Source organism: Lepisma saccharinum, chromosome 9 (assembly GCF_977018435.1).
Source record: "Lepisma saccharinum chromosome 9, izLepSacc3.1, whole genome shotgun sequence".
Taxonomy (NCBI): domain Eukaryota; kingdom Metazoa; phylum Arthropoda; class Insecta; order Zygentoma; family Lepismatidae; genus Lepisma; species Lepisma saccharinum.
The window spans coordinates 62,987,026-63,014,415 of record NC_139237.1 but is presented as its reverse complement, the minus strand read 5'-3'; the positions used below and the strand labels follow the sequence as shown (position 1 = coordinate 63,014,415).

General features: G+C 38.0%; 1 protein-coding gene across 1 annotated transcript; it reads left to right on the top strand.

Moving 5' to 3' along the window:
• The first annotated feature begins 476 nt into the window (after positions 1-476).
• On the top strand, positions 477-27,390 carry Polr3C (RNA polymerase III subunit C). Its single transcript, XM_083129078.1, has 9 exons — positions 477-704; positions 8,258-8,382; positions 9,889-10,022; positions 13,346-13,619; positions 16,270-16,481; positions 18,133-18,286; positions 21,753-21,945; positions 24,029-24,196; positions 27,196-27,390. Exons 1-9 carry the CDS (start codon positions 558-560, stop codon positions 27,340-27,342), a joined length of 1,554 nt encoding a protein of 517 aa, XP_082985204.1. The 5' UTR covers positions 477-557; the 3' UTR covers positions 27,343-27,390.

Sequence of the window (27,390 nt, the reverse complement as noted above, 5' to 3'; positions counted from 1 at the left end):
ACATTAAGGTTAGGTTAGTTTATTTTCTATCTTAAACCAGTTGTCTATGACATCAAAAATATTACTATTACCTGATCGTATTATGTGTTCAAATGGACAAACGTGAAAGAATTTCCGTTTGTTGCTTTAATTTTGGACATTAGTGAAGATATAAGAACCTTTTTAAAATGATATGTGATTTCCATCGTGATGGTTAGGTTGTGGAGGATCCCGAAAAGTCGGATCCCGGATCCCGATTGGCGTATTTGGTGCTACGGTCGAAGTACAATTCGAAATATATACGCTTCCAATTAAGTCTTCAAGACTGGACTGCGAAACCGCCTTCGAAACGTGTACGCTTCAAGTACGGTCTTCCGGTCTATTCGGCAAGCCGGAAGTTAATAATGACGTCAAGCACATCCATCGCTAAAAAGAAGAAGGAGAAGAACATCGTTCGTATGTGCATAGTCTGTGGTCACTGTGGTTGTGGTAGTGTAGCAAGCAGTATAGTAATCTGTGCTAGATCACCTGTTGCATTGCGTTGGAAATGGTTTAAATTTTGTTTATACATTCTAAGAATGTCGTCCCAGTTTGGGAAATTATGCTCACTAATACTTCAGGAGTACTTCGGGGAGATCGTACAAAAAGTGGGATACAATCTTTTTAAGTGGGGACCTAAACCATTGAACTTAATTGCATCGAATACAGGATTACCTTTGGGAAAAGTAAGGAATACTGCGTTCCTCAACCGATTTGTTCATTTTGCATAAAGCTTAGTGTCCGTAATTAAGTAGATTTTCCATAAAAATGAATGTCCGTAATTATTTTAAATGTTACCATATAATGTATGACGGAATTCAACAGTGACAGTGGCTTCCCCGGCTCAAGTTCCTATTGTTTAATTGTAAGTTTATCATTGTGTACAGGAATTTTTTACATGGTTCGATTTCTATCAGTTAACACATGCTTCAGAGTATTTGGCTCAAGTTCCTTTTGTTTTATTGCGATTTCATCATGCTACGGATGCAATTTTTACATGGTTGGATTTCGATTTGCGTCTATTAACACATACTGCGGAGTTTTAGCGATTACTTAAAATTTTCGGTAATAATTTGCTATCCTTCGGACACCTATAACTTCTTCGTTTTGTCAATTTTTGACATTCGTACTTACCTATCTGCTCCGCGGAACATTCCTTAAGGTGTATTGACTTTTTTTTCATCAAAGTAATTGCAATTTTTCACATTACGAGTACTTCTTTCTCATAGTTTTTTCACTTGCCTGAGAGACAATATGGCGCATACACCTTCTTGCTTGTGTTTTGTCGATTTTCATTCGTTATGCAGTGTTTCAACCTTCGGAACCCAAGAAATACCTGCGAAGAAATTATTTTCGTTTGAAATTTTTGAGTCCAAATTTCCTGCGGATTCCGGGCTCCCCTCCGAACCGCTAACATGGCCCCGCCTCCACTCCGGCTCCCCAGCTTTCTCTATAGAGTCCCTGTTAAAGGCATGTTAGAAATTGGCTGGAGTTACCTTTCCCCAAATGAGCCTCAAACTTTTAAATTTGAAGAAATCTGTTTCCAGGATACGTTATATTAGGCATATACCCACAGGCCATTCCTTCTAACAAGTAGCTTACATTCATTGCCACATTTTCGACATTCCTTTCCTTCCTTCACGATCCCGTTATCAATTAAATTAAAAAATCCCCTGGATCTTCCACACGCGGTACGAATTTCACCACGCATCCACAACACGTCATGTTTCTAACTTTCGTTGCAAACACAGACAATTCGAAACACTGGATACCCAATGAACATGAACAAAACACAATCACGACACGTGATGATGTACGAAGGTGTACGCGCCAAAGGCTATTGTCTGTCGGAGAATTAATTTCCACTATGAAACATTCCCACATCACACAAAACACCTTCCACGAACACGCACGCTTACCCCAAAAAACCATGCACGGCAAGGTTAGGTTCGGTTGCGTTAGGCAAACATAGTTAAAATTGTCATATTCTAGCAAAAAACAGTGTGGTTGGAAACACTGACAGGGAGTTACGTCATCAAACATTCGCAACATTTGGTTCACGTAATGCAAGGAAATGAATGGAACGACAATTGTGCGTCTGAGAGCTTTTCTGTTCAAAAATACATGATTTCCCGGTGAAATAGATTCCACAATGAATGAAAATACCTCCAGGAACTAAGAATGCTACAGAAACTCATTCCCGTAAGTAGTTTCTTGTGTAAAAATGAAGAAATCCGTTGGGACCGTATCGAAGTTTTACCATTCCCTCTAGTCTACGATACTTACTATCACTTGTCAACGGAGAATACCTTGTCCATGGGAAGTGTGCATGCTTGCGTAAGTTAATTTTAAGGTGTGTTTTGCTTCTTCAGAGGCAAAAGAAAGGGAGTTGGCATCTGTTAGGGCCAAACGGTACAACAAAAACAATAACAATAGTTTGGAAAAATATGCTTGGTCTGTATACTCTACTTACCGAAACCTGAGTAGCCACTACATAGAGCAGGAAGTGGTAAACCTCATAATCGGCCAATTACCTTATAGAGTGAAGCAATTGTGTATGGCCCACGCTCCCGTAACTGTTGATTTGCTTGCAGATTTTGTTAAGAGATACGATCAAGCTTAAGAGCAGGATGCTTGGCGAACTGCGTGGTGGAACGAGAATCCTACTCACAGAACAACCGAGATATTCCAGGCAACTCTGTAAACAGAAACCCAAGGGTTCGTATGGTCCAGAGGCAGAATAATTACCGTGAAAATCGCTCTGCAGGTCCATATAGAAATGGCAATCATTATCGTCAAAATAGACAGAGACGTGAGTATGCTGCTGCCAGATACGAACCTTGTGAGAGACCACGAACTGAGAACCGTTTATCTTCACCAGAGCACAGTGAACCTTTGAGGGAAGGTCGTAGCTCTCCACGATTGCAACGGGCGAGCAGTGGCTTACACACCGACGCTTCAGTGTCATACCCTAGTAACGAGCAGCAACAGAGCATCGAGCTGACCAGCAATTTTTGCTGGGAGAATGGAGCAAATCTCGACCAGGTGCGGGATTTTACCCCACGCCTGGCATAGAAACGTCCCCTTCTGATGTCTGACAGTTTCGGATAGAACCGGGGGCCTGCAGAAAATATTACCCAGTCTGTAAATAATGATCTGAAACTGGTGTTTGTTATCATCATGAAGAGAGTGAGTTTGTTTACAATTTGTGTCAGGCTAGTCAGTCTAAAAACTTAGGACCGCCTGAGTTCAAGGCACGTGTAGCAAATGTTGATATGACTTGTATAGTGGACACTGTAGCTGAAATATCTGTTCTGAGTCTAGATATTTGGAAGAAAATAAAGCAAAATTTGTCAGGGGCCATGTTACAAGCTACTACAGAGGTGCGACTTATTGATTTCGCTGGAAAAAGTCCAACTCGAGTCGTGGGAAAACACAGAATCGTGCTGGAAATTGCTGAGAGCACCATACCTTTAGAAACTTTTGTTGTGAAGGATTTGCCTTCAGACTTATTATTGGGTTATTCATTCCTGCAGAAATATGATGCAGAGATCAATCTCAAGCATAAAAAGTTGTATTTAATGGTGGATGGAGAGCCAATTGAGCAAAAGCTAGATGATGATGATTCCGTTGATAAGCAGATGAGCATCCGGAGGATTGAAGCTAGCTACGATAAATGGGCTACACCACTAGAGGATATAAGAGAGAAGATTGACTCCAGTGAATTATTGGCTAAGAACAAAGAGCCGAATTATTTGAGGTATTTATTGCACATAGTAAGGTGTTTTCAGAGAGGCCTGGCATGGAAAAGGGCTTAGTTTGTGACATTCATCTGTCAAGTGACGTTCCAGTGAGTCAAAGACTTTATCCAGTTGAGTTGCAGAAATTCTTACGTTTTCTTCACGTGTATTGCCAGTGTGTGTTGCAACACCCTTAGGGAAAGCGGTGTTGGGGTGCAAGTTTACCCATTGCGGCTAACTAATTTCCAGCGGCGTGCATTCAGGATAGGTGCGTACCCACAACACAGTAAGAAAAAATAAACATTTTTTCGTCTTCCCCAAACATGAAAATTCAACAATTATCGCTCCGAAAGCAGTTCCACTGCAAGAAATTCCGATTTCCGCACGAACACGCTGCTGCCTTCCTGAATGATCCCGATTGTGACTTCGGCACCCACCCGATTTGCGTTCCTGCCGATTTCCGCAGAAAGATGCTGTTTCTTCTGCTTGGTACACTAGAAATTCGGAAGGTAACCCCATTGGCTCATATCAGCCCCGACCACGTGTTTGGGTCTGCCAAAGTGTCTCGGCCAAAGGCCAGCATCAAGCCCAGGAAGGTTATGGGGAGAGGAGAGTCTCTCAGGTTCTCCTCTGGTCGCTGTCAACTCATCAACTAACTACCTCGGCTTGAGCTTGCTGCTTATATACACTCGGATCAGCACTATTGCGGCGCCGCGACGAACTACCAGCTCTCCACACAACCATATGATACTAGTCAACAAGGGTCAGATTACCATATCATGTGCACCAAGGATTGACCTTACATACAAACTCAATACGGATATCAAGTCATTAAGGTTCATTATATCCAGCAAAACATATTACAATGGAACCTTAAGATAAAGGCAAAAATCTTTAAGCACATTCACTTAACCTACCAATTAAATAATTTACAAAGAAACACCACAAGGTTCAGTTTGCATTATTACTTAATGAGCATATAACCCTAACAGCCAAATAGTAACCTAGCATCACACCGGGCACGTTTCAGTGTACCTGATATTGTTCAAAATGCTCTTCAACATTGCCTCATTGGTTAATAACAATTACAAATTGTTTTTGTACGTGCAGTTCTATCCAACGTTGTACTAAATTTCCAGCCTGAATCCGAAGATGGTGAGAAACACTGACAGAGTAAGGTTGTACAAGTGCAGTTTTAAGGGAAAGATATGCTGTGCAGAGGCAAAACTGAAGCAAAAGTGCCATGCCTTGCAGTTGAAGGAGGATGACCTGGTGCTGCTAAGAAGTCATCCTCCAAGTTAGCTGTTAACCGAACCATTTCCAAGTTGTTTTATTTGTGGACAGGACCGTTCATAGATACCCAAGTGAAATTCAACACGGCAGTGTTATTGGATACAAAAACTCCCAAGGAAGTGTGCAAGGTGAATCTCCTAGACTGTGAGTGCTTCCACGAGTCGTCGTCGATTTTGTTTCTCATTGGAGAGGGCGATTGACATGTCCTTCCCGGACCTATGAACGGACTGTTGAAGTACACCATCCGGCCTGATAGATATTAATCTTGTAGCTGGAAGTTACGGGATTAATGGAAGTGCATGAGAGAAAAATTGTGCTGTTACTATGATTTTTTTGTGAGTTTCGTTATGATGAACAAATGCTTCGTTCTTATGACACTATCAGCACACTTGAAAAAAGTTTTCAATTGCAAATGCACGATGTTCATTCGACCAACGCTCCATACTGACTGCCAAGGTAATTTAATACGGTGGACAGAAAATGCTTTGAACTGCACTACACAATGATATAAACAGCATCTCGCTAGGAAGCTGTGCCCCACAATAGTGCAAGATTCAAAATGGGTCATTGTTTCTGCTGCACCCAGTACATTGTTGTTTTTTTTTGCCACTTTCAGGTAATTGCAGAGATGAGGATGAGTTATGATATGATGAAATTGAGGAAGGGACTCTCACAAAGAACACTCATGCCCAGAGAAGGATTTGAACATGGGACCCTAGCATCGTAACATGCTGTGCTAACTAACCACTCTGCCACAGAGGTCAGCATGGAGAAAGGTTGACATTTGAATGCCTTCCAGAATACTTACTCCCCACACCCGACATTAGAATACAGAAGAAACATGATGGACTGACCAAAAAAGCTGCAAAGGCTGTGATTACCTAAAAATCTCTAGAAAATGCTAGACTAATGCCCTCTGTGGACCACTAGTTGAATGAGTATGACTGCTTGTACAAGAGTACGCAAGATTTGTGAACAAAGTATGCTTCTCCATGAACAATAATAATGAATGTGCATAAATTTTCATCTTCCCTAAATATTCCCTGTACCCCTCCTTCCCTAGTCATTTGGTATGCAGGACAAATGCCTTCTCTTTCGTCATAGCTAATTTCAATCTCCCATCTCCAACTTTAGAGTAGAGACTAAAGAAATAACCAGTGCATTGTCATATTTGGCACCATTTTCAAAATTCATTTGGGAGATGAAGGTTCTTAGGTTTGCTAATGGGGGTCATTTAAATGTATACAAATGCTACACTACGGTCATATCAGTGCAAACCTTCAGGATGTTTGTTGGTGTCTTCAAGGCAAGACTACCCCAAAGTAGTGTAGGGGACTGTTGTTGCTTCTGATTCATTAATAAGTACAGATTTACATCAAATTCAGGTTTTTATTCACCATTTTAACACTGAAATGCCATTTTATATACAGCTTTTGATCCTGAAATATGCCCAGTTTTTGTACCAAAATCTTCATCTTTCATTCACCTTAAATATGGGGCTCTACTTATAGGATACGGCCTTGACCAGCCTGTCTGTTATAAAGTAGTTTAAAAAAATCTAACTCAAAAAAAGATACAAACCACAATGTGTGTCTACTACCTATCGGAATAGAAACCCATTCATTACAAGGCCATCAAGCAGGTGGGCTTAAGCTCAACTAAATTGTAGAGAATAGAGAATGTCAATAGGTAGTGCTGACAGCAGTTCTGGTTTTTGTTTTGTTTTGTTACAAAGCGTGGATTCCCTGGATGAATGAAACTTCTCAGTGCCAGAAGTAAATATTTTATTGGTTGTAATTCGTGTTCTAACCAAGAAACGAAATCCTGTTTGCAACAATCGTCATGTACAGCGTGTTCCCTATCATCTGAAGAGTAAATACATATGCTAACTTCAGTAACTTTTGTAACCTGTAGCTTAGGTAGCCATATTTTTTTTAAATGCATGTCATCTTGTACCTTAGAACACAAAACATCGTGTACCATGTTCAAATCAGCATGAATTTCTGTCACCTTCATTCCCTTTTACACGAAGTATTTTATCACTGCACAGTGCTCAGTATTCTTCATTTTGCACTACACTAACATGTGCTCTGCTTTTCCTGCCTCTCGACACAATATTGTGGCCATCTTTCTGTGATTCTTAAAATTTTTCAAACATCCCTCATATTCCAACCTACATTTCTGTGTTCCAAGGTACAAAAGGATATGTTCCATGATACATGACCATGTTGTGCCATGGAACAGTTTACATATCATTACATTTTATTCATTTTGTCCTTAGTAGGACTGTAAAACAGCAAAATTCAAACAGGGATTTGTAAGGAAATCGTCGATAGAATTTGCCAGTATTTTTTCATGTAAAAAGTGTTCCATGATACAACAGTCTCCCCTTTTTTTCCCTTCACATGAAGCACTCACTTTCTTGTATTGGTGATTTCAATCCTGCATATGATCATGAAAAGTTCCTAAGAACAGAAGCCATTTGAACACATATTGAGTTCTTCTGTACCTCTTGCTGAAATCTGTAATTTCCTAACTAACCTCCTGTACACCTTGAAGAAAGATACATCCTACATACAGATATTGGAGCTTTGTTTCTAAGAATTATATTTTATTCCATTAATTAGCTGGGAAATGAAATTTGCACAGCAGGGATGAACATAGTAATGGTTCCGAATGTTTAATGATTGTTTTTTTTTTAAGTTTCATAGAAAAATGGAGTACTACTGCTGCTGCTGCTGACATGAGGCTTGAAGGGGTGTTGTTGTTCTTGTGCATTTAGGGAAATTATTGTAATGCTAAGAATCCTAAACCTGACCTGCCTAACCTAGCCACTAAAGCATTTAGAGACATTGAGCCCTAAACCTTACTTACTTAACCTAACTACAAAACCCCTTTGCAATACACATGTGACCTAGATGGCAGCAGCAGTCCATAACAAAAATGACAGTAAACAAATTACTTGTTGCAATAGAAGAATCATATAGCAGTCTACGTAAGTGAAAGACCATGCAGTAAGTAATCGCTAAAACTCTGAAGTACGTGATAACAGACATAAACAGAAATCGAGCCACAAGAAAAATGCCTGTGTACCATGATAAAATGGGAATTAAACAACTGGAACGTGAGTCATGAACATTGCTAATATGTAAAGTGCAAATGTTATAATTATTTTATGGCTGATTTATCTTTATCTTCTTTTTCAGACAAAGCAGGCATTATGTGTTCTTATCCAGTATGGGTTAGTTTCCTTTGGCCCTGGAAAAGTTCCTGAAATTCCAGAATATGATTTGCTGTCACAAAAAGTCATTTTGTTCCTCCGATATCCAAGGTGAGAAAATGTGGGTGACATTCAATGCACAAATTAGATATACAATTTTGCAGCTTTAGGTCTTACTCTGTGTATGCACCACAGTTTAGAATTATAATAAAAAATAACCCATGGCTCGACAGCCCTTGAAAGGGCCTATCTCCCAGCTGCCAATCTCCCTCTCACAATCCTACCGAGAGAGCTTGAGTTCTTCAATTGGTAATGGGGTCACGTGGTATCAGCACCTTGAACCCTCAGTTGTTATAGGAGATTTCCCAGACCTGGTTACGCTACTCACTCGTAGCTCCCCGATTTCCTCATGATGGTGGGTTGCCACAGGCCAATAATCCAGGCGAACTTGAACCCATGCTGTCCCGCAGTCGGCGCCCAAAACACAGAACCTTAGACCGCACAGCCACACTGGAGGACAGAGTTTAGAATTAGTGGTCAACTTTTGATTTGCTACCAAAGTTTTTACACCAACATTAGCAGTCGAAATAGGCAATCATGGCCACTTCAGAATTATGTATAATTATTGTAATACCCTGTGACCTATTTCTGCCAGCATGTGAATCTGGTCACTGGAACAAATGAGTCATTTAGGGAAATATTCAGGCTCTAGTGGTGATGCACTCTGAGCTCATGTACATAGTAGTGGGTAGTGCTCCTGCCTTCGATGTAAAAGGTCCTAGATTGGATTGCAATTGAGTGCTTCAGGACTTTTACTTAGATTCAGTAGTAGTAACTTCAGTCATGAAAGCCAAAATATGGTGATGATGGTGTGTGATATGTTGACCAGGAGTCACCCAATTAGATGCCACTGGACAGGCCTTTAGCTCTCAAATGGCTGTTGCTCCAATAAATGTAGTTTAGTATTTGATAATTGAAGGGCTCATGTGTAAAACATGGTAAGTGACATTTTGGTCATTTCTGAGTTCATTAAGAGGTATTTAGAAGCTGTACTGTAGATAAATTGTTTTCTTGTTGTTTTTACCAATTTCAAAAGGTTTAACTTCACTGAGTCCAATACAAATTGTATGACATGGCAATTTCACTCCAAAATTGAAGGATGCCATATTTTTCTTTGTAACTCAAAAATGACCAAAATGTCACTTACCATGTTTTCCACCCGAGCCATTCAATTATAATTTTAAATAAATAGTAATTGAATTTTGAGGATTTGAAACTTTAACTGGAAAAATATTGTAGGAAAGGGCCTTTTTTATTATTATTATTTTCTTTTTAGTGTTGGTCTCCTATAATATGTTAGTTTGCTTAGTAGTTTGTGTAAGTTTAGTTGGCAGTTTTGCAAATAAGCAAAGAGTTGGAACATAGTAATTAAATTAACCTTCACATGCATAGTTATGACTTTTCTCCACACTGTCACCTAATTATAAATTTCAAGGAATATTTTTGTTGCTATTTTTCTGTAAAAACATTGTACAAGACAATTCATTCACTAGCTAGCCTCTTTATTCACTTCGTCTCCCCCCATCATTCAATTATACATTTATTTTTAAATTTTAGGTATTTATATCTAATCAAGCAGCTATACGGAGATGAAGCTGAAATGCTTGTGGAAGAATTACTTCGACATGGACAGGATACTCTTTCTCGAGTGATGGTAAGAGCAGCAAAAAGACTCAACGAAGCCATGGAAGGTATGTAATAAGATATTGTACACAGAGTATACCTTCCTTATTCAATTTGTATTCACACCTTAAGATTACAGTGTGCTGTGAAACAAATTCGAATCAAGTACATTTGTGTATACAGGCACTAGATAGCACAACAAATGTAAATGTGATATTCTTTAAAGTCTGTGCGTACGTAACAGATCCCTTGTGGTATCCTATTGGACAAGTAACAAATAGATTTTGTCAGAGCTGGGTCATTCCACGTCAAATCATCCAGGCCATGTCACCCACCATCTCCGATTTTGATTAAATTCGGTATACTTATAGAACTTTTGATGCTAATTACAAAAATGACAACTTTTTTGAGATTGGTCAAGGAGTTCAGAAATTACGCGATTTTAAAAATCTCCCTGTACACCACATGCGGCTCCATTTTGAATGACACGCATTAGGCTATAACTTATAGTATCTTCTCTCAGGTTTGCCGTAGAAACTTCAAGTTTGATTTCTTTTGCTCAGGATAGTGTAAGCTTTCACTTAAATAAGGTTTCTGATCAGTGTATCAATAATCATGTATTTTATGTATAGTTTCATGTATTGTTTTAGAAAATAAATTACTAACTTCAAGAGCGAATTTCGTGCAATGCCCCCCTTCAATTTCACCCAAATTTTATATACAGGTAGCAGAGAGTGGGTACTAATGCTTCATGGAAAAATTGGGATGGGCGGTTCAGAGACAGGGTGATAAAAAAATCATTTGCATTAAAAGTTAATCTTATTAAAAATACTTATGTATTTAGCACAAAGTCTGAAGTACAATATGTTTTGAGGTATAATATTCAAAATTTCTGTTCACTATGTGTGAAGGTAAGCATAGGCGTAACCTGGTGGGGGCAAAGGGAATCATTTTCCCTATCCAAAATTTATAGATTAATTAAAACCTACAAATAATAATTGTAGTGGAACTCCGATTTCAAGTTCCTCGATTTTACATTTCCCTGCATTTTACATTCAATATTGGTGGTCCCAACATAGCAAATTTTCCTCGGTTTTACATTTTCTCACTTTGCATGGATTCCAAAATCAAGTTCTCTATCTTTAGTTTAGTTCTGCACTTTGGAAGGAAAGGATCGTGTACTTGTCATCATGCCGAAATTTAGTGTGCTATTAAGTGGTAAGTTACATGGTTACGTGCATGAATTTGGTGAAAGCACATTTTTGACAGATGGTACTATTCTTCTCTGCAAGATATGTGAAAAAACATTCAACCATGAGAAAAAATACTTTATATCTCAGCATGTGTCAACAGCAAAACATAAATCTGCAGCTGCTAAAATGATCGGACAGAAGAAGACGATATCCCTAATTTCAACAGTGGGCACTTCATCCAACAGGCAATCTCAGTTTTCTCTTGAACTGTGCAAAGCTTTCATGGAAGCAGGAATACCTTTCTGGAAAGTGGAAAACAAGTCACTGAGGAAATTCCTGGAGAAATACACTAAAGAAACAGTGCCGTCGGAATCTACGCTGCGGAAAACATATTTAAGCGTCTGCTACGAAGAAACTCTGCAAAGAATTTGTGCTGAAGTTGGTGGAAAGAAGATCTGGATTTAAACAGATGAAAATACTGACGCTGCATAGCCAACGTCGTCATAGGAACTATGGAACCAACATGCGGAGAATCCTCGTCATTTCTTCTCACTACAGAACAACTAGAGAGAGCCAGTGGTTCGTCAATAGCTCAGTTATTCTCAAATTCCCTACTTCTGCTCTGGCCAGATGGTGTACATCATGATGACGTGTTACTTTTTATCAGTGATGCAGCTCCCTATATGAAGATGGCTGCCATAGTATTGAAAATTCTCTTCCCGAACATGCTTCATATCACATGTATAGCCCACGCAATGCACAGAATCGCCGATGAAGTTAGAGTGTTGCACCCAGAAGTGGACAGGTTGATTTCGAACACAAAGAAGATATTTCTGAAATCTCCCTCTCGAACCCGAACTTTTCAGGAAGTTGCACCTGAGCTTAGTGTACCTCCGCAACCAGTCTTGACGAGATGGGGAACCTGGATATCAGCAGCTATATATTATGCTAACAACCTTGGAAAAATCAGTGAGGTGATCAATGCTCTTCCAGAAAATGAAGCGGCTTCAATTCGTGAAGTGAAGAAAACTCCTGTGCTATTCAGAACTGAAGAATGAACTGTCTTTTATTTTTGCACATTATGGTGCATTGCCAGAGACAATTACAAAGCTAGAAAAAAGAGGTGAAACTCTTGTAGCATCCATGAAAATCTTCGAGGGATCTATGCAGGAGATGATGGAAGTGTCAGGAGAAAAGGGGTCAGCTGTTGTGGAAAAGTGCAAATGGGTAGTGAGTGCAAATGATGACTTGAAACAATTGAAAACAATTTGTGATACTCTAAAAGGTGAAAATGCTGTTATCGAAATGAGTCCAGCTACATTTGCTTGTTTTATGTATGCTTCATTAACATTTTGCCAGAAATTATAGATAAAAGTAAGTGACTTTCAAATGTGCCTTTTTCAGTTTATTTTGCCTTTTTTTCCATTTTTAGTGCCTATTTTCCACATTATAAATGCCTTTTTGCCTGCCCATTTTAACTAAAATAAATGCCTGAACTTCCGGGCTCTATTCATTACATAGCTAGCAGCTCCAGTTACGCAGATATTGATTGAATCCTGTTTCCCGGCAGACGTGATCTTACTTTCCACCGTGCTAACCACCATTCCGTGGGCAACTTGACTGAAAAAGGCACTGTATAAAGTTCAAATTTCAAGAACATTTATTACATGTTAGGTTGTGAAAAGGGGTACATTGGATAAACAAAATGCAGTTAAACATGTTGTGGAACATTTTAGATGCATAAGTAATATAAAAAAAAATCTGGTTTTGTAACACATGTTGTAGAAACTAACCATGAAGCCTCATTGCCACCAAGAGTAAAATTGGAAGAGTTTTCAAAGAAGGAATATACATTAGTACATTAAAAATAACTTTAACAATAATATGTTTTGAAATCTGTTATTATCCATGGATTTCCCACAATTTCAAAGATGCAAAACATCACAAAATAACTTTCTATCTACAAGGTGCAACGTACTGAAATAGATCAGGTAGCAACAATATGGTTTCCTTAGATTTCCACTAGTGTATTTCAATTGTACATTCCCAAGGAATGATTTTGAACACGGTCTCTTGTGATTCTTTCAGTTCCTAATGATGCAAACAATTTTGTGTTGTGTACATATCAAAATTACAGTGGATATGTAAATGATCAACAGATGTCATAATTGTACAACAGTGTTTTTCATTCCTTATAGGCCAGAACAAGTCTGTTTCGGTAACAGTGTTGCGTGACAAATTCAATAATTTGGTCACGAATCAGTTCATCCAGCGATGCCCCTCTCCAACTGAACAAGGGACGCCAACAATTCCTGTTCTGAAGGTAAAAGAGGGGGAACTGTACTTGCCACCTGACCTCGAGATAAAGGACTTGGCAGTGAAGGTGCAATCAAGGACCGAAGATCTTGGAACACAACCAGATGATGGCATTTACTGGCGAATTAATTTTGATAGGTTCCACCAGGAATTTAGGTAAGTAACTAGTTTGAATTAGGGATAGAAACTATTGCCAACTCCATTGAAGTGTTGTCATAAAATTTACTGATTAGATATATAAATTGTAAATGTTGCCTGAAAAACATGAATGATTTAATGAATGTGTGCAGCCAGAAGGCTGCAATTGTTTTTGCTTTGAAAAAGTAGCTGTGTATTCAGACATTTACATTAGATGGTGTAGTGTATTTGGATGGTGCAAAACATCCCAGTGGAATATCCAGAATAGCAATGGTAGCAATTTTAGTGCGGACCTGAAGATTGTCATGAAGCAGGCAGATGCCACATATCAATACAGAAGGTTGATCCGTCTATGTGTGTCTGATTTTGACGTCTCACCTACTTTAGGAAAAAGCACGGGACCACCAGCGGTTGCCCTCGATGTGAGCACCATGGGTCCTGGATATAGCCCTGCACCGTAACTTCCATTGGGAGGCTCCGTTGAAGTACAGGAACGGGAATCTTGAGCTACTCCTCCTGGCAGGCTTTCCAGAGGCAGTGGTGACACGACGAGATGCAAGTGCTCTTTTCAATAGGCCAAACCCGCAAAAATCCATGTGACTGGCATCAGGTGACTTCACTGGTATGTCCTGGATGCTGGTGTCTGTTGTCATTTGTTGCAGAAATCTCTGTGTAGAATGAGATGTATGTGATGAGGCTTTATCCATATGCACAAGGACCTGATTTATTGCATTTCCATACAAACGGGGGCAGATTGTCTGTATAAATTGGTGTGAGGATATGTTGCTGATAAAATGCAGAGTTGATTTTGCAGTTTTTAGGCACCTGCCGAATCGTTAACTTGCCTTCATAGCAGTATCCCGCGACAACTAGAAATCCCTTCGCGAAAGTTGCTTTGCACTGACAGATGACGTCAGGATGGGTTTTTGCATCTTGTGGGGTGTACGTTACGGCTCGAATTTTTCCACAATCTGATAGATAAATCCATGCTTCATCGAGTGTGGCAACAAACTTCCACTTTTCCCCCGGGTAAAGATGGCGTTCGTAGAGGTGCCTGCAGTGAGTCTTTCTCTCCCTCCGATGGGCCTCAGTGAGGAAGTGTCCACAACTTTTAATTACCATCCGGAGCTTTAATTTGTCATGTAGGTTGCGGTTCACAGTTGACTGTGCCACGTGCACTCGTCTTGCCATCACACGTTGCGAAGGAGGGTTTTCCTGTAGGGACATTCGGCACAACTTCCAAGCTACAGGTGGAGTCACCACAGTACACTGTCGCTTTCTACTCCCCTTTGTGGGAACGTTGTGATGTTTATGTCAATTAATTATGTTCTTGATGGTTGTAAACCCCAATGCACATCCATTTTCCTCGCACTGTTTTTGAATCTGTGTCATGGAAAAATAGGCATGGAAAAGTGCTACGACGTAGCCTTCCCAAAACTGGTTCACCTTGGGAGTCATGATGCACACACCACACACACGCAAACTTGGCACGATACTAGAGGTCTTTGGCTTTCTCCTGCTGTTTGAATCATTCAGATCGGTCGATTCTGTGAGCAGGGGTGAAGATTTAAAATCGGACACATATAGACGGATCAACCTTCTGTATACCCCTTGTTATTTGAATGTCCCATTGAAATTTTCTGATTAGATATAAAATTGCAAATGTTGCCTGAAAAACGTGAATGGTTTAATTGTTAATACAGTGGAACCTTGATTTTATGTTTTTCAGGGGATCAAGTTGAAAAAACTTAAAATGGGGAAAATGTAAAATCAAGGAAAATTTTATAACATTTTGCTATGTTGGGACCATGAAGATCATATAATGTGGGAGAATGTAATATACAATAATGTAAAATCAGGCTTCCTCTGTACATGGTTATATGACAGGAGACATGGAATCAACTAGAGGAATGTCTGTCCCAGAAAACCATGACATTTTTTTATTTATTTATTTTTTATGGTAAGTTCTGAATTTTGTGGCATTATTTTCCTTGTATAAGGTTTTGAATTGAATTGATGTTTTAGGTCCACTGTATGGACAGATAGGCTAATTGGGACTGGGCCTACAGTTTAAAGTGGGATCTGAACCACTATGCAATGTGCCTCCACCAGGTATGGAATCTTGGACCCCTTGATTACACTGCCATCGAGGAGGCCTCTGATATAAGTTTTTAACATTCCCAACTGTTCATCATCCATGTTGGGAAATGTTGATAGTGTTTTAAATGTTTTTAGCTTTTTGCTCTTACACTGTTTCTGATGAAATTTAGTGTATCCTTTTTTAATATGCCCTTTGTATTCTGTACAGGTCCCTTTTCTGAAGGGACCTTTTACAACCTATTTTTAACTTAAAAGTAACGCCAGGCCTTCAGGTGATGTAAAAACCATTTTTTAATTTATTTTTTTATTATTTTTCAGAATATCAATGTTCTTCTTGAAGGTTCGAATAAACACTTTTTGTACATGCAAAATAATCTAACACACTTATTTTTAGTTGCTTTTATTTGATTTTATCTGTGACGTTTTGTTCTGGTTTCCCAGAACTTTTTCAAGCCACACATACAACAACACAACCTCACATGGCTGCTGCTGTTATTATTATTATTATTATTACAAATATGCATTTATAACAACTGTCGGAACTCTTCCATTATAAAATTTATTTCAGAGATCAGATCATGGTGTCTGCCATAACGAGAAGGATAGATGAAAATGGAGGCGAGCTAATGAAGCATCTGCTGAAGTTAATGTACCACCGCACGGAAGCTTGGGCAGGATCCTCCAATCCTATACCTTTCACTGAAATAAAGGAGTCTATTAGGAAGCAAGGGACACACCCAAATCTAATGCAGTATTTAGACCAATATTTGAAAATTCTAGGTGAGTGTTAAAAGGTGCAAGATTTATAAATGCAGGGACTTTCGGGACATGAGGTGGATATTTATTTCCATTCTACCGAAATTGACTTGAAGATTTAAAAATGCATCTAATGTATTCTAGAGCGTGTGTTTCTTTTCATGTGGTAGGTGAAAGGGATGCTCCGTGTTGATTGTTAAGCTAGACAACAGCTATTGAAAATAATACAGTGGAACCCTGATTTTACTTTCCCACATACATTCAGTTTTTATGTTCCTAACATAGCAAAATGTTACAAAAGTTTCCTCAACTACATTTTCTCGTATTTTTAAGTTTTTTCAGCTTGGACCCCTGAAAACTGTAAACTCGAGATTCCACTATATATACAAAGAGGTGACTTACGCAAAAGACAAACAAATGTCAACCTCACTTCCACATAGTAACTTAAATGATGCAGGCCAATGAGGCTCTGTTGTTTGAACTCGCAGGCAGTATAATCCTCTGTAGGACTGTGTGTTGTTCCATGTTTTGTCCTCATGTGAGCATAAGATTACAGCCTCAGCTTTTTTACCTAGGTAAGGAATTTTTACTCCTCAGAGACACGTGTTGATTTTAGTTATGGTAAGGGATGTGACCCCATGTAAGTTGATGGGGGCAAATAGCCTAAGAGCTGATTTAGCCAAACTTTTCATTTCAATTTCAATCAATAACGTAAACAAATATGTTTAAGACTCCCCTGTATTTCTTATGTAGAAAGTGCTTCCCCTTTAACTTAACATTTTTACTATTCAGAGGCATTTTGCCATTTCTAGTCTGATGGTATTCAACCTTTCTCCTTTCCTCCAATTTGATTTAGTTTATTTAATGTTGCATGTTACAGTTTTTAAGTCCACTTTTGCACAGATAGGCTAATTGGGACTGGACCTACAGTTTAAAGTGGGATCCAAATGTAAGTAATGTGTTATGTGCCTTAACTGGGTATCAAACCAGTCTCTCCTTGATTACAAGATGACAATGTTACCACTACATCATCAGTAAGGCCCATTATATAACATAACACTTATGCCACTTCTGGATAATGATGACAATCCCTTCCTATAATGTTCTTTGTGCAGTTATATTAAACAAACATTCACACAAACAGCCATAATACCACTTTTAGCGAATGCTTCAAGGTGGCGGTCATCCATCCTGCTCCAACCCACCACATCTCCGTACGAATATGCTAGGACAGAGCTTATAGTTGAACCATGAGGTTCTTGCAGCACACATTCTGCCCTAGTATACTCTATGATAGTTGTCCACCTATTACATACCCAAGCACACATACAATAACTGAAATTTGTTCTGGCCTGCCCATAAAACTGGCAGTATAATGTAGTGCCATAGTTACTTAGCACAATATAGAATTTTAAGTCATTTTTTAACTTTTTTCCCATGCTTCCATTGATATTCCAAAATTGAATCAAGAAGCAAAAAGAGCACCTGTGTATAAAGATTAAAATGTCAGATTATTTATGTTCAGTTTCAACAGAACATAATAATTAAGTTTAATTATATATTACTAGACTACTCCAGATATTTTGTTCTTTTTATGTACATTTTACATGTTATGGAAAAAGGTAGTAAATGTTTTTGTTTTTTTAATGTGTTTTAATATTTGGTGTTGTTTCAGAGGATGACTCAACGAAGTTTGTGAATAAAGTCGGTGATAGTGGCGGAGGACAATTTAGTGTTAACGTCAAGAATGCATTTCTACAATTGACTTGGGCCACAGTTGAAAATGTTGTGTTGGAACGATTTGGTTCTAAAGCAGCAAGAATATTTAGGTTGGTTCCAGTTACGAAAATTTTTGTATTCAACATCCCTAAAGATTTGAATGATTTGCAAAAGTGAAACATTTAACAGTGTCTTAGTAAACTTAACATTTTAATCTTGCTGCAAAAGCCATTCAATTGTCTTTCGATGAATTTCTATTGGGGTTCTAGACAACATGGTTACCTCTCATAATTACACAGGAAACTTTACCCCTCACCCACATCGAGTTCTGCATCATTGGATTTGTTTGTATCAGTCCATCTATCTTTTAGGGGGTGGTTCCAAACTATTTGCTCACAACACAAAATGACCAATTACGTGAGGATGATTGACGATAAAACTGAGCTCACCATCCTGTTTCTCGTCAAATTGTAGCCAATTTTGATGTGTTACATGACCACCTTTACATTTAGGAAAATGCCATTGGCTCCAAGATGGCAGCGATCTTGGTAACATGACCTGGATAGTTTTATACCTCACCCACATAATGTTTTTCAACATTGTATTTGTTTGTATCGGCTCGTCTATCTTTTAAAGATGTGGTTCCAAACTATTGGCCCACCCACCATGTATGTAAATCTTCAAAATATATGTTGTAGTATGAAAATCCATGCAGTTAGTTTTCTGTAATAGTCATGACTATAATCATTGCCACACACTGTTGGCAGTTATAATAAATTAAGAAAGGTTTTGGTAATGTGCAATATCAGAGTTTTAATTCAAGTCTCCATTAGCATGTTTCATACATTACCATAAATTTTATACATAAGCCATAGAAAGCCCACACAACTTTTTTTTCATAATATGTTAGAACATATTACAAGGTGCATGTCAAAAAAAAAAAGGCCAATAATTTTTTATTCGGGGTTGGCAACACTGATGAAGTTGAGCATGCCCTAGTATTGTGTGCTTGCAACAGAGATAGAATCGTCAGAGTGGGGTTGCGTTCGTGCGATTAGCAGTAAGGTGAAATGGCTCCCGTAATACAAAATCCCGCCAAATGTGAAGTGAGATCTGTCATACGATTTCTGAACACCAAAGGACAGAATGCAGCTGACATCCATTGGGAATTGTGTGCCATTTATGGACCGACAGTGATGAGTGATGGGAAGGTCAGGCAATGGTGCAGAGAGTTTCGGGAAGGGTGTTCAAATGTCCATGACGATGGGTGTAGCGGAAGACCTAGTGTTCAGACAGACGTTCTGGTGGAATGCGTTAATGAGAAAGTGCATTCCAATCAAGTGGTTAACAATATCTGAACTCGCCAAAGAGATTCCAGAAGTGTCTGCAAAAACAGTGATAGAATTGTGACTGACAACCTATGGTATCACAAACTGTGTGGGAGGTGGGTACCAAAAATGCTGACAGACGCTCACAAAGAGCAAAGAAGGACAGCTGCACATGATTTTTTGGCCTGCTGGGGGAGAGTGTGGGATGACCTCTTTTCGCACATAGTGACGGGGATTGAAACGTGGATATCCTACGCCACTGGGGAGTCGAAGCAGCAGTCAATGCAATGGCGGCACTCTGGTTCTCCTAAAATGAAGAAAATCAAACCAACACCATCAGTTCACAAAGTCATGGCAACAGTGTTTTGGAACCAAAAGGGTGTGATTTTTGTGGAATTCTTGGAACCAGGACGAAGAATTACAGCAGATGTGTATTGCAAAACACTGAATAATCTGCGACGTGCGATCCAAAATCGGCGGAGAGGAATGCTACGTCCTGGAATTTTTCTGATCATGACAACGCCCACCCAAACACAGCTGCTCGTACTGTTGAGACAATTCAAAGATTTCGATGGGAACTATTCAATCATCCCCCTTACAGCCGTGACCTTGCCCTCAGCGATTTTTTCTTTTTCGTCACCTGAAGTGACGTTTCAACAACAGTGACGGGCTCAAGACATCAGTTCTGGACTGGCTACACTCTTAGGTGGCAAATTTTTATGCAGAGGATATACGGAAGCTTGTGCCACGCTATCAGAAATGTCTGGAGGTTAATGGTGACTAAGTTGAAAAATAGCCAAGGTATGTACTTGTTTATCCATCACAATAAATTTTTTCTATCATTTTCTTGTTTTTAAAAAAAATATCGGCCTTCGTTTTTTTACATGCACCTCGTACTTAGAGGATTAGTGAAACACAAATGCAGATAAGCTCAAAGGACCACCTTTGGCTAAAATATTAATTTATGCAATTTAATTCTTTTTGCAACAATGTGAAAAACACGTAAGTCGTTTTTTATTTGAATCTGCACACTTTGATTGGCTTACAGAAAAAAAAATTCATGGAGCTACAAAGGTTGCATGCTGAAAAATAATTATTTCATTAATGTATTACATTCCTACAACAAGGAGTCCTGAAAACTATGTGGTAGGTGTCTGCACTTGGCTGTTTCGTTTGTGCTTGGGGAGCTTGACACATTTCTTACATACTTCAACGCTTGAAATCAAGGTGCGTGGTCACGTGTTCGATTCTCTTTCGCTTTTCGTGAAAATATGTCTCACCTCAAAGTGATTGTGGACATTTTATAAGTAATTGAGTTGTACTCCTCACATGAAAATTTTTTGTGATTTGACTTCAATATTATATTCTGATACTAATTACTTGTCAAATTTGTGGTTAGTGCCACTAACCACCGTGCACATGAGACTGTGTAATCTTGTCAACATGTCTTCGAGGACTCTGTCCAAAGATCGTCTAAAAGGGGACTATGGGTGTGACCGCAAGAGCAAAATGTGGTGTCATAGGCTGTTCTTCCACTTCCTAGATCTCTTGTATGGTGAATGCTTTTATAATTGACAAGGAGATGGACATGAACACCTGACAAGCAAGGACTTTTGTAAAAGAGTGTACAAGGGACTATTGTCAAATGTTATTGTAAATAATGTCATTGAAGACAGTTTGAGAGAAGAGAAAGTGTGTTGCAATTAGTAATAACAAACCAAAAGTAGATAAACAAATAAGATTGGAGGGAAATGCGCACCAACCACTGCAGGGAACTCCAAGATGATATGTAATATGCAGTACACGTGTCAGCAACACCGATCAGAACAATTTGGACATTCAGAGCCTACAATGTTCCATTCTGTCTTAGGAAGAGCAAAAATTGCTTTCAGATGTTTAACTCAAAATAATGTTTCACAAAACAAACAATAAAGCAAATATAAAGAGTATAATTTAAGATGAAATATTTTTTTATAAATTATATTCCATTCTTCACAAAAAAAAAAAAATGTGTGTATTAAGTGGGTGGTGGTTAGCATAGGTAACATCATTGTAATTGTTAATAACTATGAAAATAATAAAAATTAAGAAAAAGTCCAAAAGCAACATTTAATTATCTCCGCAGTATCTTTCATGTAATCGATGTTGCAAATTAATATCTCGAAAAAAATGTTTCTGCCCCTTAAAGAGTTAATACCTAAATGATTCATAATTTGCATTTCAGCTTGCTTTCTCTTTCTGTTGATAGGTGTGTGAAAATTAAGAAGCACCTGGAACAGGACCAGATTCAAGAGTTGGGCATGATACCAGCAAAGGAAGCCAAGCTTTTAACTTACAATCTACTGCAAGAGAACTTCTTACAACTTCAGGAACTGAGGAAATCTCTTTCTAACACAGGACCAAATAAATCATTTTTCCTTTTTCACATAGAGCTGAATCAGGTAAGATTATTATTTCATCTAGAGATGGACCAATATGAAATTTTTGCCAATTCTGATAACAAATATTCTACCAATATTATAAAATTGCAAATGTTCCTTGAAGAATATGAATGGTTAATTTGCTTCCTTAATTAATACACGTAACCAGGTTACTGACAGGACTTTTTGCCTTTGAAGAAGAAGTGACATATGTAGATACAATGAATTTATTTTACACAACTAGCATATGAATATATGTTGATAAACAAAAAAATGGCATAATTTTGCAACAACTTGCAGACTATTTATAGATATGTCAGATCATTAAAAATGTCAGTAATTTTACCAGTATATCTATATTGGCTGATGCATATTAATTGTAATAACACTCAGAAAATTGTATTTTGTTTTGCTAAGGAGAATTAACGACTCAAAATATTTTTAAAAAATTGCCTCTTAACCTTTTGAGGACTGTGCTTTCCAGGTGCATGCTTTTCAAACATTCCAAATCTACAAAAAAATCATAGCAGGAGAACTAATTGTTGTAGAGAACAGCTCAAGTGTGTTTTATCCATATTCCGTCCCAATAATGAGAGTTAAAAAAAAAAGAAATGAAATTTTACAAAATCAATATTCAACAGATTACTATACCTATCAAAGTGAATTCAAAATATAGTATGTAGTTCTATTATATATTTTTTTTCCCAAAAAGTATTTGACTACTTTTAACGCAACGTTGAATGGTTGTTGAAACTAATGTTACATTAAAAGTAGTAAAATACTTTTTGGGGGAAAAATAAAAAGAATGTAGAATGCAGTGGAGAAATTCTGTTGTAGCATCAGCTCTGTGGAATCAAATTGCTTGAAATAAAACCACAAGAGACCACTTTTCGACAACATGTTGCTCCTGTCCCAACATATTGAAGAAATAGCTTGTAAACAAGCTTTGGGGGGGGGGGGGGGAAGAGAATGCAAAATTTCGGAAAATGGGTGTGGGTTCGTAATTGCCACTAATCAAAAATAATGGTCTCATTTTATAAAATGAACATTGACAACAGTCCACTATAATTTCACCAACTACCCTTTTACACTGGCAGTGTAAAAAACATCTTTTTGTAATTGGAAAAAATGAGTCTCCACATGCTGACATTGTTGTGAAAATTCAGTTATAGAATCAACCGTATTGAAATTTGCAGGTAACCAGCATGTAAAACCACTCTTCAACAACATCCCCTGCATTTTGGAAAAACAAGTTCATAAAAATGTGAAAATTTCTGGTCTTTTATTCTAATTTCAATACTTTTGTTTTTACTGCTGACACCCTTATTATTGAAGGAGTTGGGTGCAATTTTGGTGGCTTGTTGTTACATGTTTGTACTATGAGACAAGATGATTATTTTTGAATACTTGGAATTAGGAGGCTGTGTTAAAGGCTACCATGTGGATTGCACCTGGACCAGCAAATTCTCTGTGGAGTATTCACCAGGTCACCAATGTTGTAACCATGATAGCTGCAACAAATTTTTAAGCTGAAATTCGTGCTGTAACTAAATACAAGACTGATCTGGTATTACTTGAATTGGTGTTTTAAGTCCACTTTATGCACAGTAAGGCTAATCAGGATTGGACCTACAGTTTAAAGTGGGATCCGAACCACTATGTACCCCCACCAGGCATCGAACCCGGGACTCCTTGATTACAAGGTGACGACGCTACCATTGTGCTATCGGGGAGGCCCTGATCTGGTATTACTTTTGAGCAAATCTGTGCTAATGTGGATTTATTAGGATTATGAACAATTGTGTAACTCTTGTCAAATAAATTGTAGTCATGGCTTCAATAAGAAAATATTGATTTTTATATTGAATACTTAGAATGTTCAATGTACAGGCATTTGTATCATAAAAATTACATAGGACCAAAGGAGGCTGCAGAAGGGCTGGCGGGGGTCAGAAGTTGACATGCTTGCATTAGAGTAACTAACCACTTACACTCTGCCTGTAACCCATAACAATTTTTCAGTTGGAGGTTTCAATTCCTCTGTGTGGTATGTTTCTAATTGAATTGGGATGTTGTGAAAAGTGAATGGTGCTTTGAATTGTAGGTTGTTCGAATGGTCCTGGAAATGTGTTATAAGGCACTTTACAATATCATGACACGGATGGATCACGAAAGAACCGAGAATCGTCGCATGATAGAAAAGCAGCAGAGGATAGATTCCATTATGCACAACATGAAGGAGCAAGGGGCATCAGAGGAGCAGTTAACAGAGGTAAATTTGTTATATTTGAAGTGTAAATCATTGTCAAATGTACCTGTTAAAATAAACATGGCAGACATAAACAACAATAACTTTCCCAAATACTGTGGTGAGCAAAATGTATAACCGGTAGACTTTTAATTGACAAAGTACTTTCAACAAATGTAAAGAGTTCAAGTTTGTACACCAAATATCAAACACTTGTATCTGAAAGAATCCACAAACTACTTTCTCTCCTAATAATAACATTATAATAGTTATTCATAAACAGCTTCCTTAGAAACATACCAAACTGGGTAACAGTTATGTGATTCATCAGTACTGGTGCTAAATAACATAATGTTACAATAAAATATTAGTTTTATTCTCATCTACAAAAAAGTCCTGGTACAGCATACCCCCAGAAAAAAAGCACTGCTTACGATAAAATATTATGCATTTTAGAATTTAAAATATGATCGTGGAAATGCATATACATATTTACAGTAACAAAGAAGGGTAAAAATTCATTGATCTCCATATGGACGTTGCATTGGTCAGAACTAAATAGAAGCTGTTGTTATTCTATCAGGAGTCTTTAACAGTTACACCTCTCTGAGCATGTCTTATGTAGAATGAGAAGACACCAACATACAAATCTGAATGTATCTATCAGAAAGAGAGTTGAAGAGCATTATACAAAAGTAGGTAAATAAAAGCATCAAATGAAATTAGTTAAATGCACATAGTATCAAAGCTGATCGCGTTATATATTATCCTTTTTATTTTGTATTCAAACCATACTGGAGGAGTGTGTTGAGTGTTCTTTCCTTTTTTGCTAGTGGAGAAGGCGAAGCATGAGTTCTCCTCTGCCAGTTACACCTAGTAATTTTTCTCTTTTCAGTGTATTGAAACAGCCTAGGAACCTTTTTGAATGGTTAATTCACCCTTTTTGGCATTTTATGGTATCAGTAATCTCGAGTGAAATATTAAAGTGATTTATAAAAGCTGAATTTTAAACCATGTACCTTAGTGGTGCGTTTTATCATCACTCAACATTTCAACCAATAAACATGTCTTCTTCAGAATGTAGTAGAAAAGTTGTAGGTAAAATCACATTGTGTTAAAAGTCTAAAATGTTCTAGTTAAAGAGGACAAAACTAGAGCATGATGTGTCACCATTATTTGGAGTGATATAAAATTTATTTTTTACAAATTAGTGATTGAATGTGGTATTGTGAATGATTTGGATGAACTTTTGTTGTCTGTTTGTGACCTTATCCCTTTATTATAGCACTTTGATGCTCAGAATCACATGGAAGTAAAACAATAATTTGTTCTAATAAGTAACGAAACCACATGGACAATTTTTTACTTTTTTACTTCAAGTGTCTAGAATAGTAGTAAAATGATATAATTGTGTAATCCAGTAGTTTCCAAACTTTTTCGTATCACGAGCACCCTTAGTGTTTCAAGATTTTTCCATGGTTCCCAAGCCAGAATGTAGGCCTATCTAACACTTTCAACACTCAGTTAGTGTGGTTAGATTCCTTGTCTTAAGTTACAAAATAAACACACATTTCATATTCAGAAACATTTTATGTGTAAAAAGTACTAAATAAGCACATATTTGGAACAATCATATCATTGATTGAATTTCACCCAGCGTCGAATAACATGGGTACCTGGGGGAAACCCTGGGGGGTAAAGGCGGTCAGGGCCGTGATGCTGATCACATCACCCCCAGTCACGACCGCATCAAGAAAGTGTGGGGCGTTACCCCCACACCCCATATACGCCTTCATGGCATGGTGCTAAGCACAGGGAAGCACTTTACCCTTTCTCTTTTTTTTTTATTTTTTTTTATTAGTGGGACAGGTGAATCTGATGTTCACTGCATACCTTCTCAAATCTTGGTATCAAAGAGGACACAGCCACCCTCATTTCCTGTTCCATATTGATTTTTGCACTGTACTTGCTTTTTATCACAGCAACCGCCGAAAATCCAGCTTCGCGTTATGTGTGAATGCTTGATATGAACACATAACTGATGGTTTAAGTGTCCGGAACATCGGTATGGAGACCATCTTTTTCGTAGCACAGCCAAACTCTGTGCCACATTGTGGCACACTTCGCAATCAAGTGTGAATTTTCCAGGCAGTGACGTTCCCCTCAATAACATTCTGAAGGGCCTCCAAGAAGTCCCAGAGGTGGTTAATCAATAACACAGGTATGTGTTCATATCAAAGAATCCAATCATTAGCATCGAAGTGTCGAAAATAAAGGGTGGTATGCCCACTTTGTGACCACCCTGTAATATGACGCCGCAAATGAAATTCAGATTCACAGATATTCATGTTTTACTGATATCCAAAACTGAGTTAGTTCAATGCTGCCAAACTTGATCTTGAGCATATTATCACAAGACAGCACAATAAGATTTTCTCCTTCTGCAGAAGTAAATTCAGATGGAGTTCTTTCCGTGAATGGGTCCATGCAAACTTCTTCAACGTATTTCTCAAATCAATTGATTAGCTGTGAAAGATGCTCTTCAGAAAGAGATTTTATGTTGCTAGAAAAATCATTTGATTTCTGTGAAAATATTGGAACATTTCACGATGCCCCTGCAAGAGAGCCAGTTGCACACTTTGGAAACTACTGGTGTAATCTCTACATGTAGCAGCAAGTTTTTGTAGAAAAGAAGAAAATCTATAAAATATCAACAACAGTGAGCCTCTCCATTACCTTGCAATCAAAGGGTCCTGGGTTTGGTTTCCAGTAGAGGCACATTGCCGATTGGTTCTGATTGCACTTTAAACTGTAGACCCAGTTCCAATAAAGTAGCCTTCAAACAAACTTTGACTGAAATTTACAAGTAAATTGGTTAGTTTATTTATATATCCCACCTAAATGCAGTAGTGTTAAAATTATTTTATACCAGTTCTTATTCCACATGTAAGTTTATGAAAAATTTTGTAAGAATGGTGTACAGAATAATATAAAAATGAATTACTGTAATTTTATGATTGCAGATTGAAGAAATGTTAACACCTCCTGAGCGAGCACTTTTGGAAAAGGTTCGCGAGATGAGTGATAAACTGAACCATTCAGAAATTCAATTGGATGAGACAATATTTCTTCTCCAGTTATTTTTATATTATCAGCAGGATAAATTGTGAAATGAACTTTTTGTGTGTGTGTGTTATAATAAAATAAGTGAAACTGTA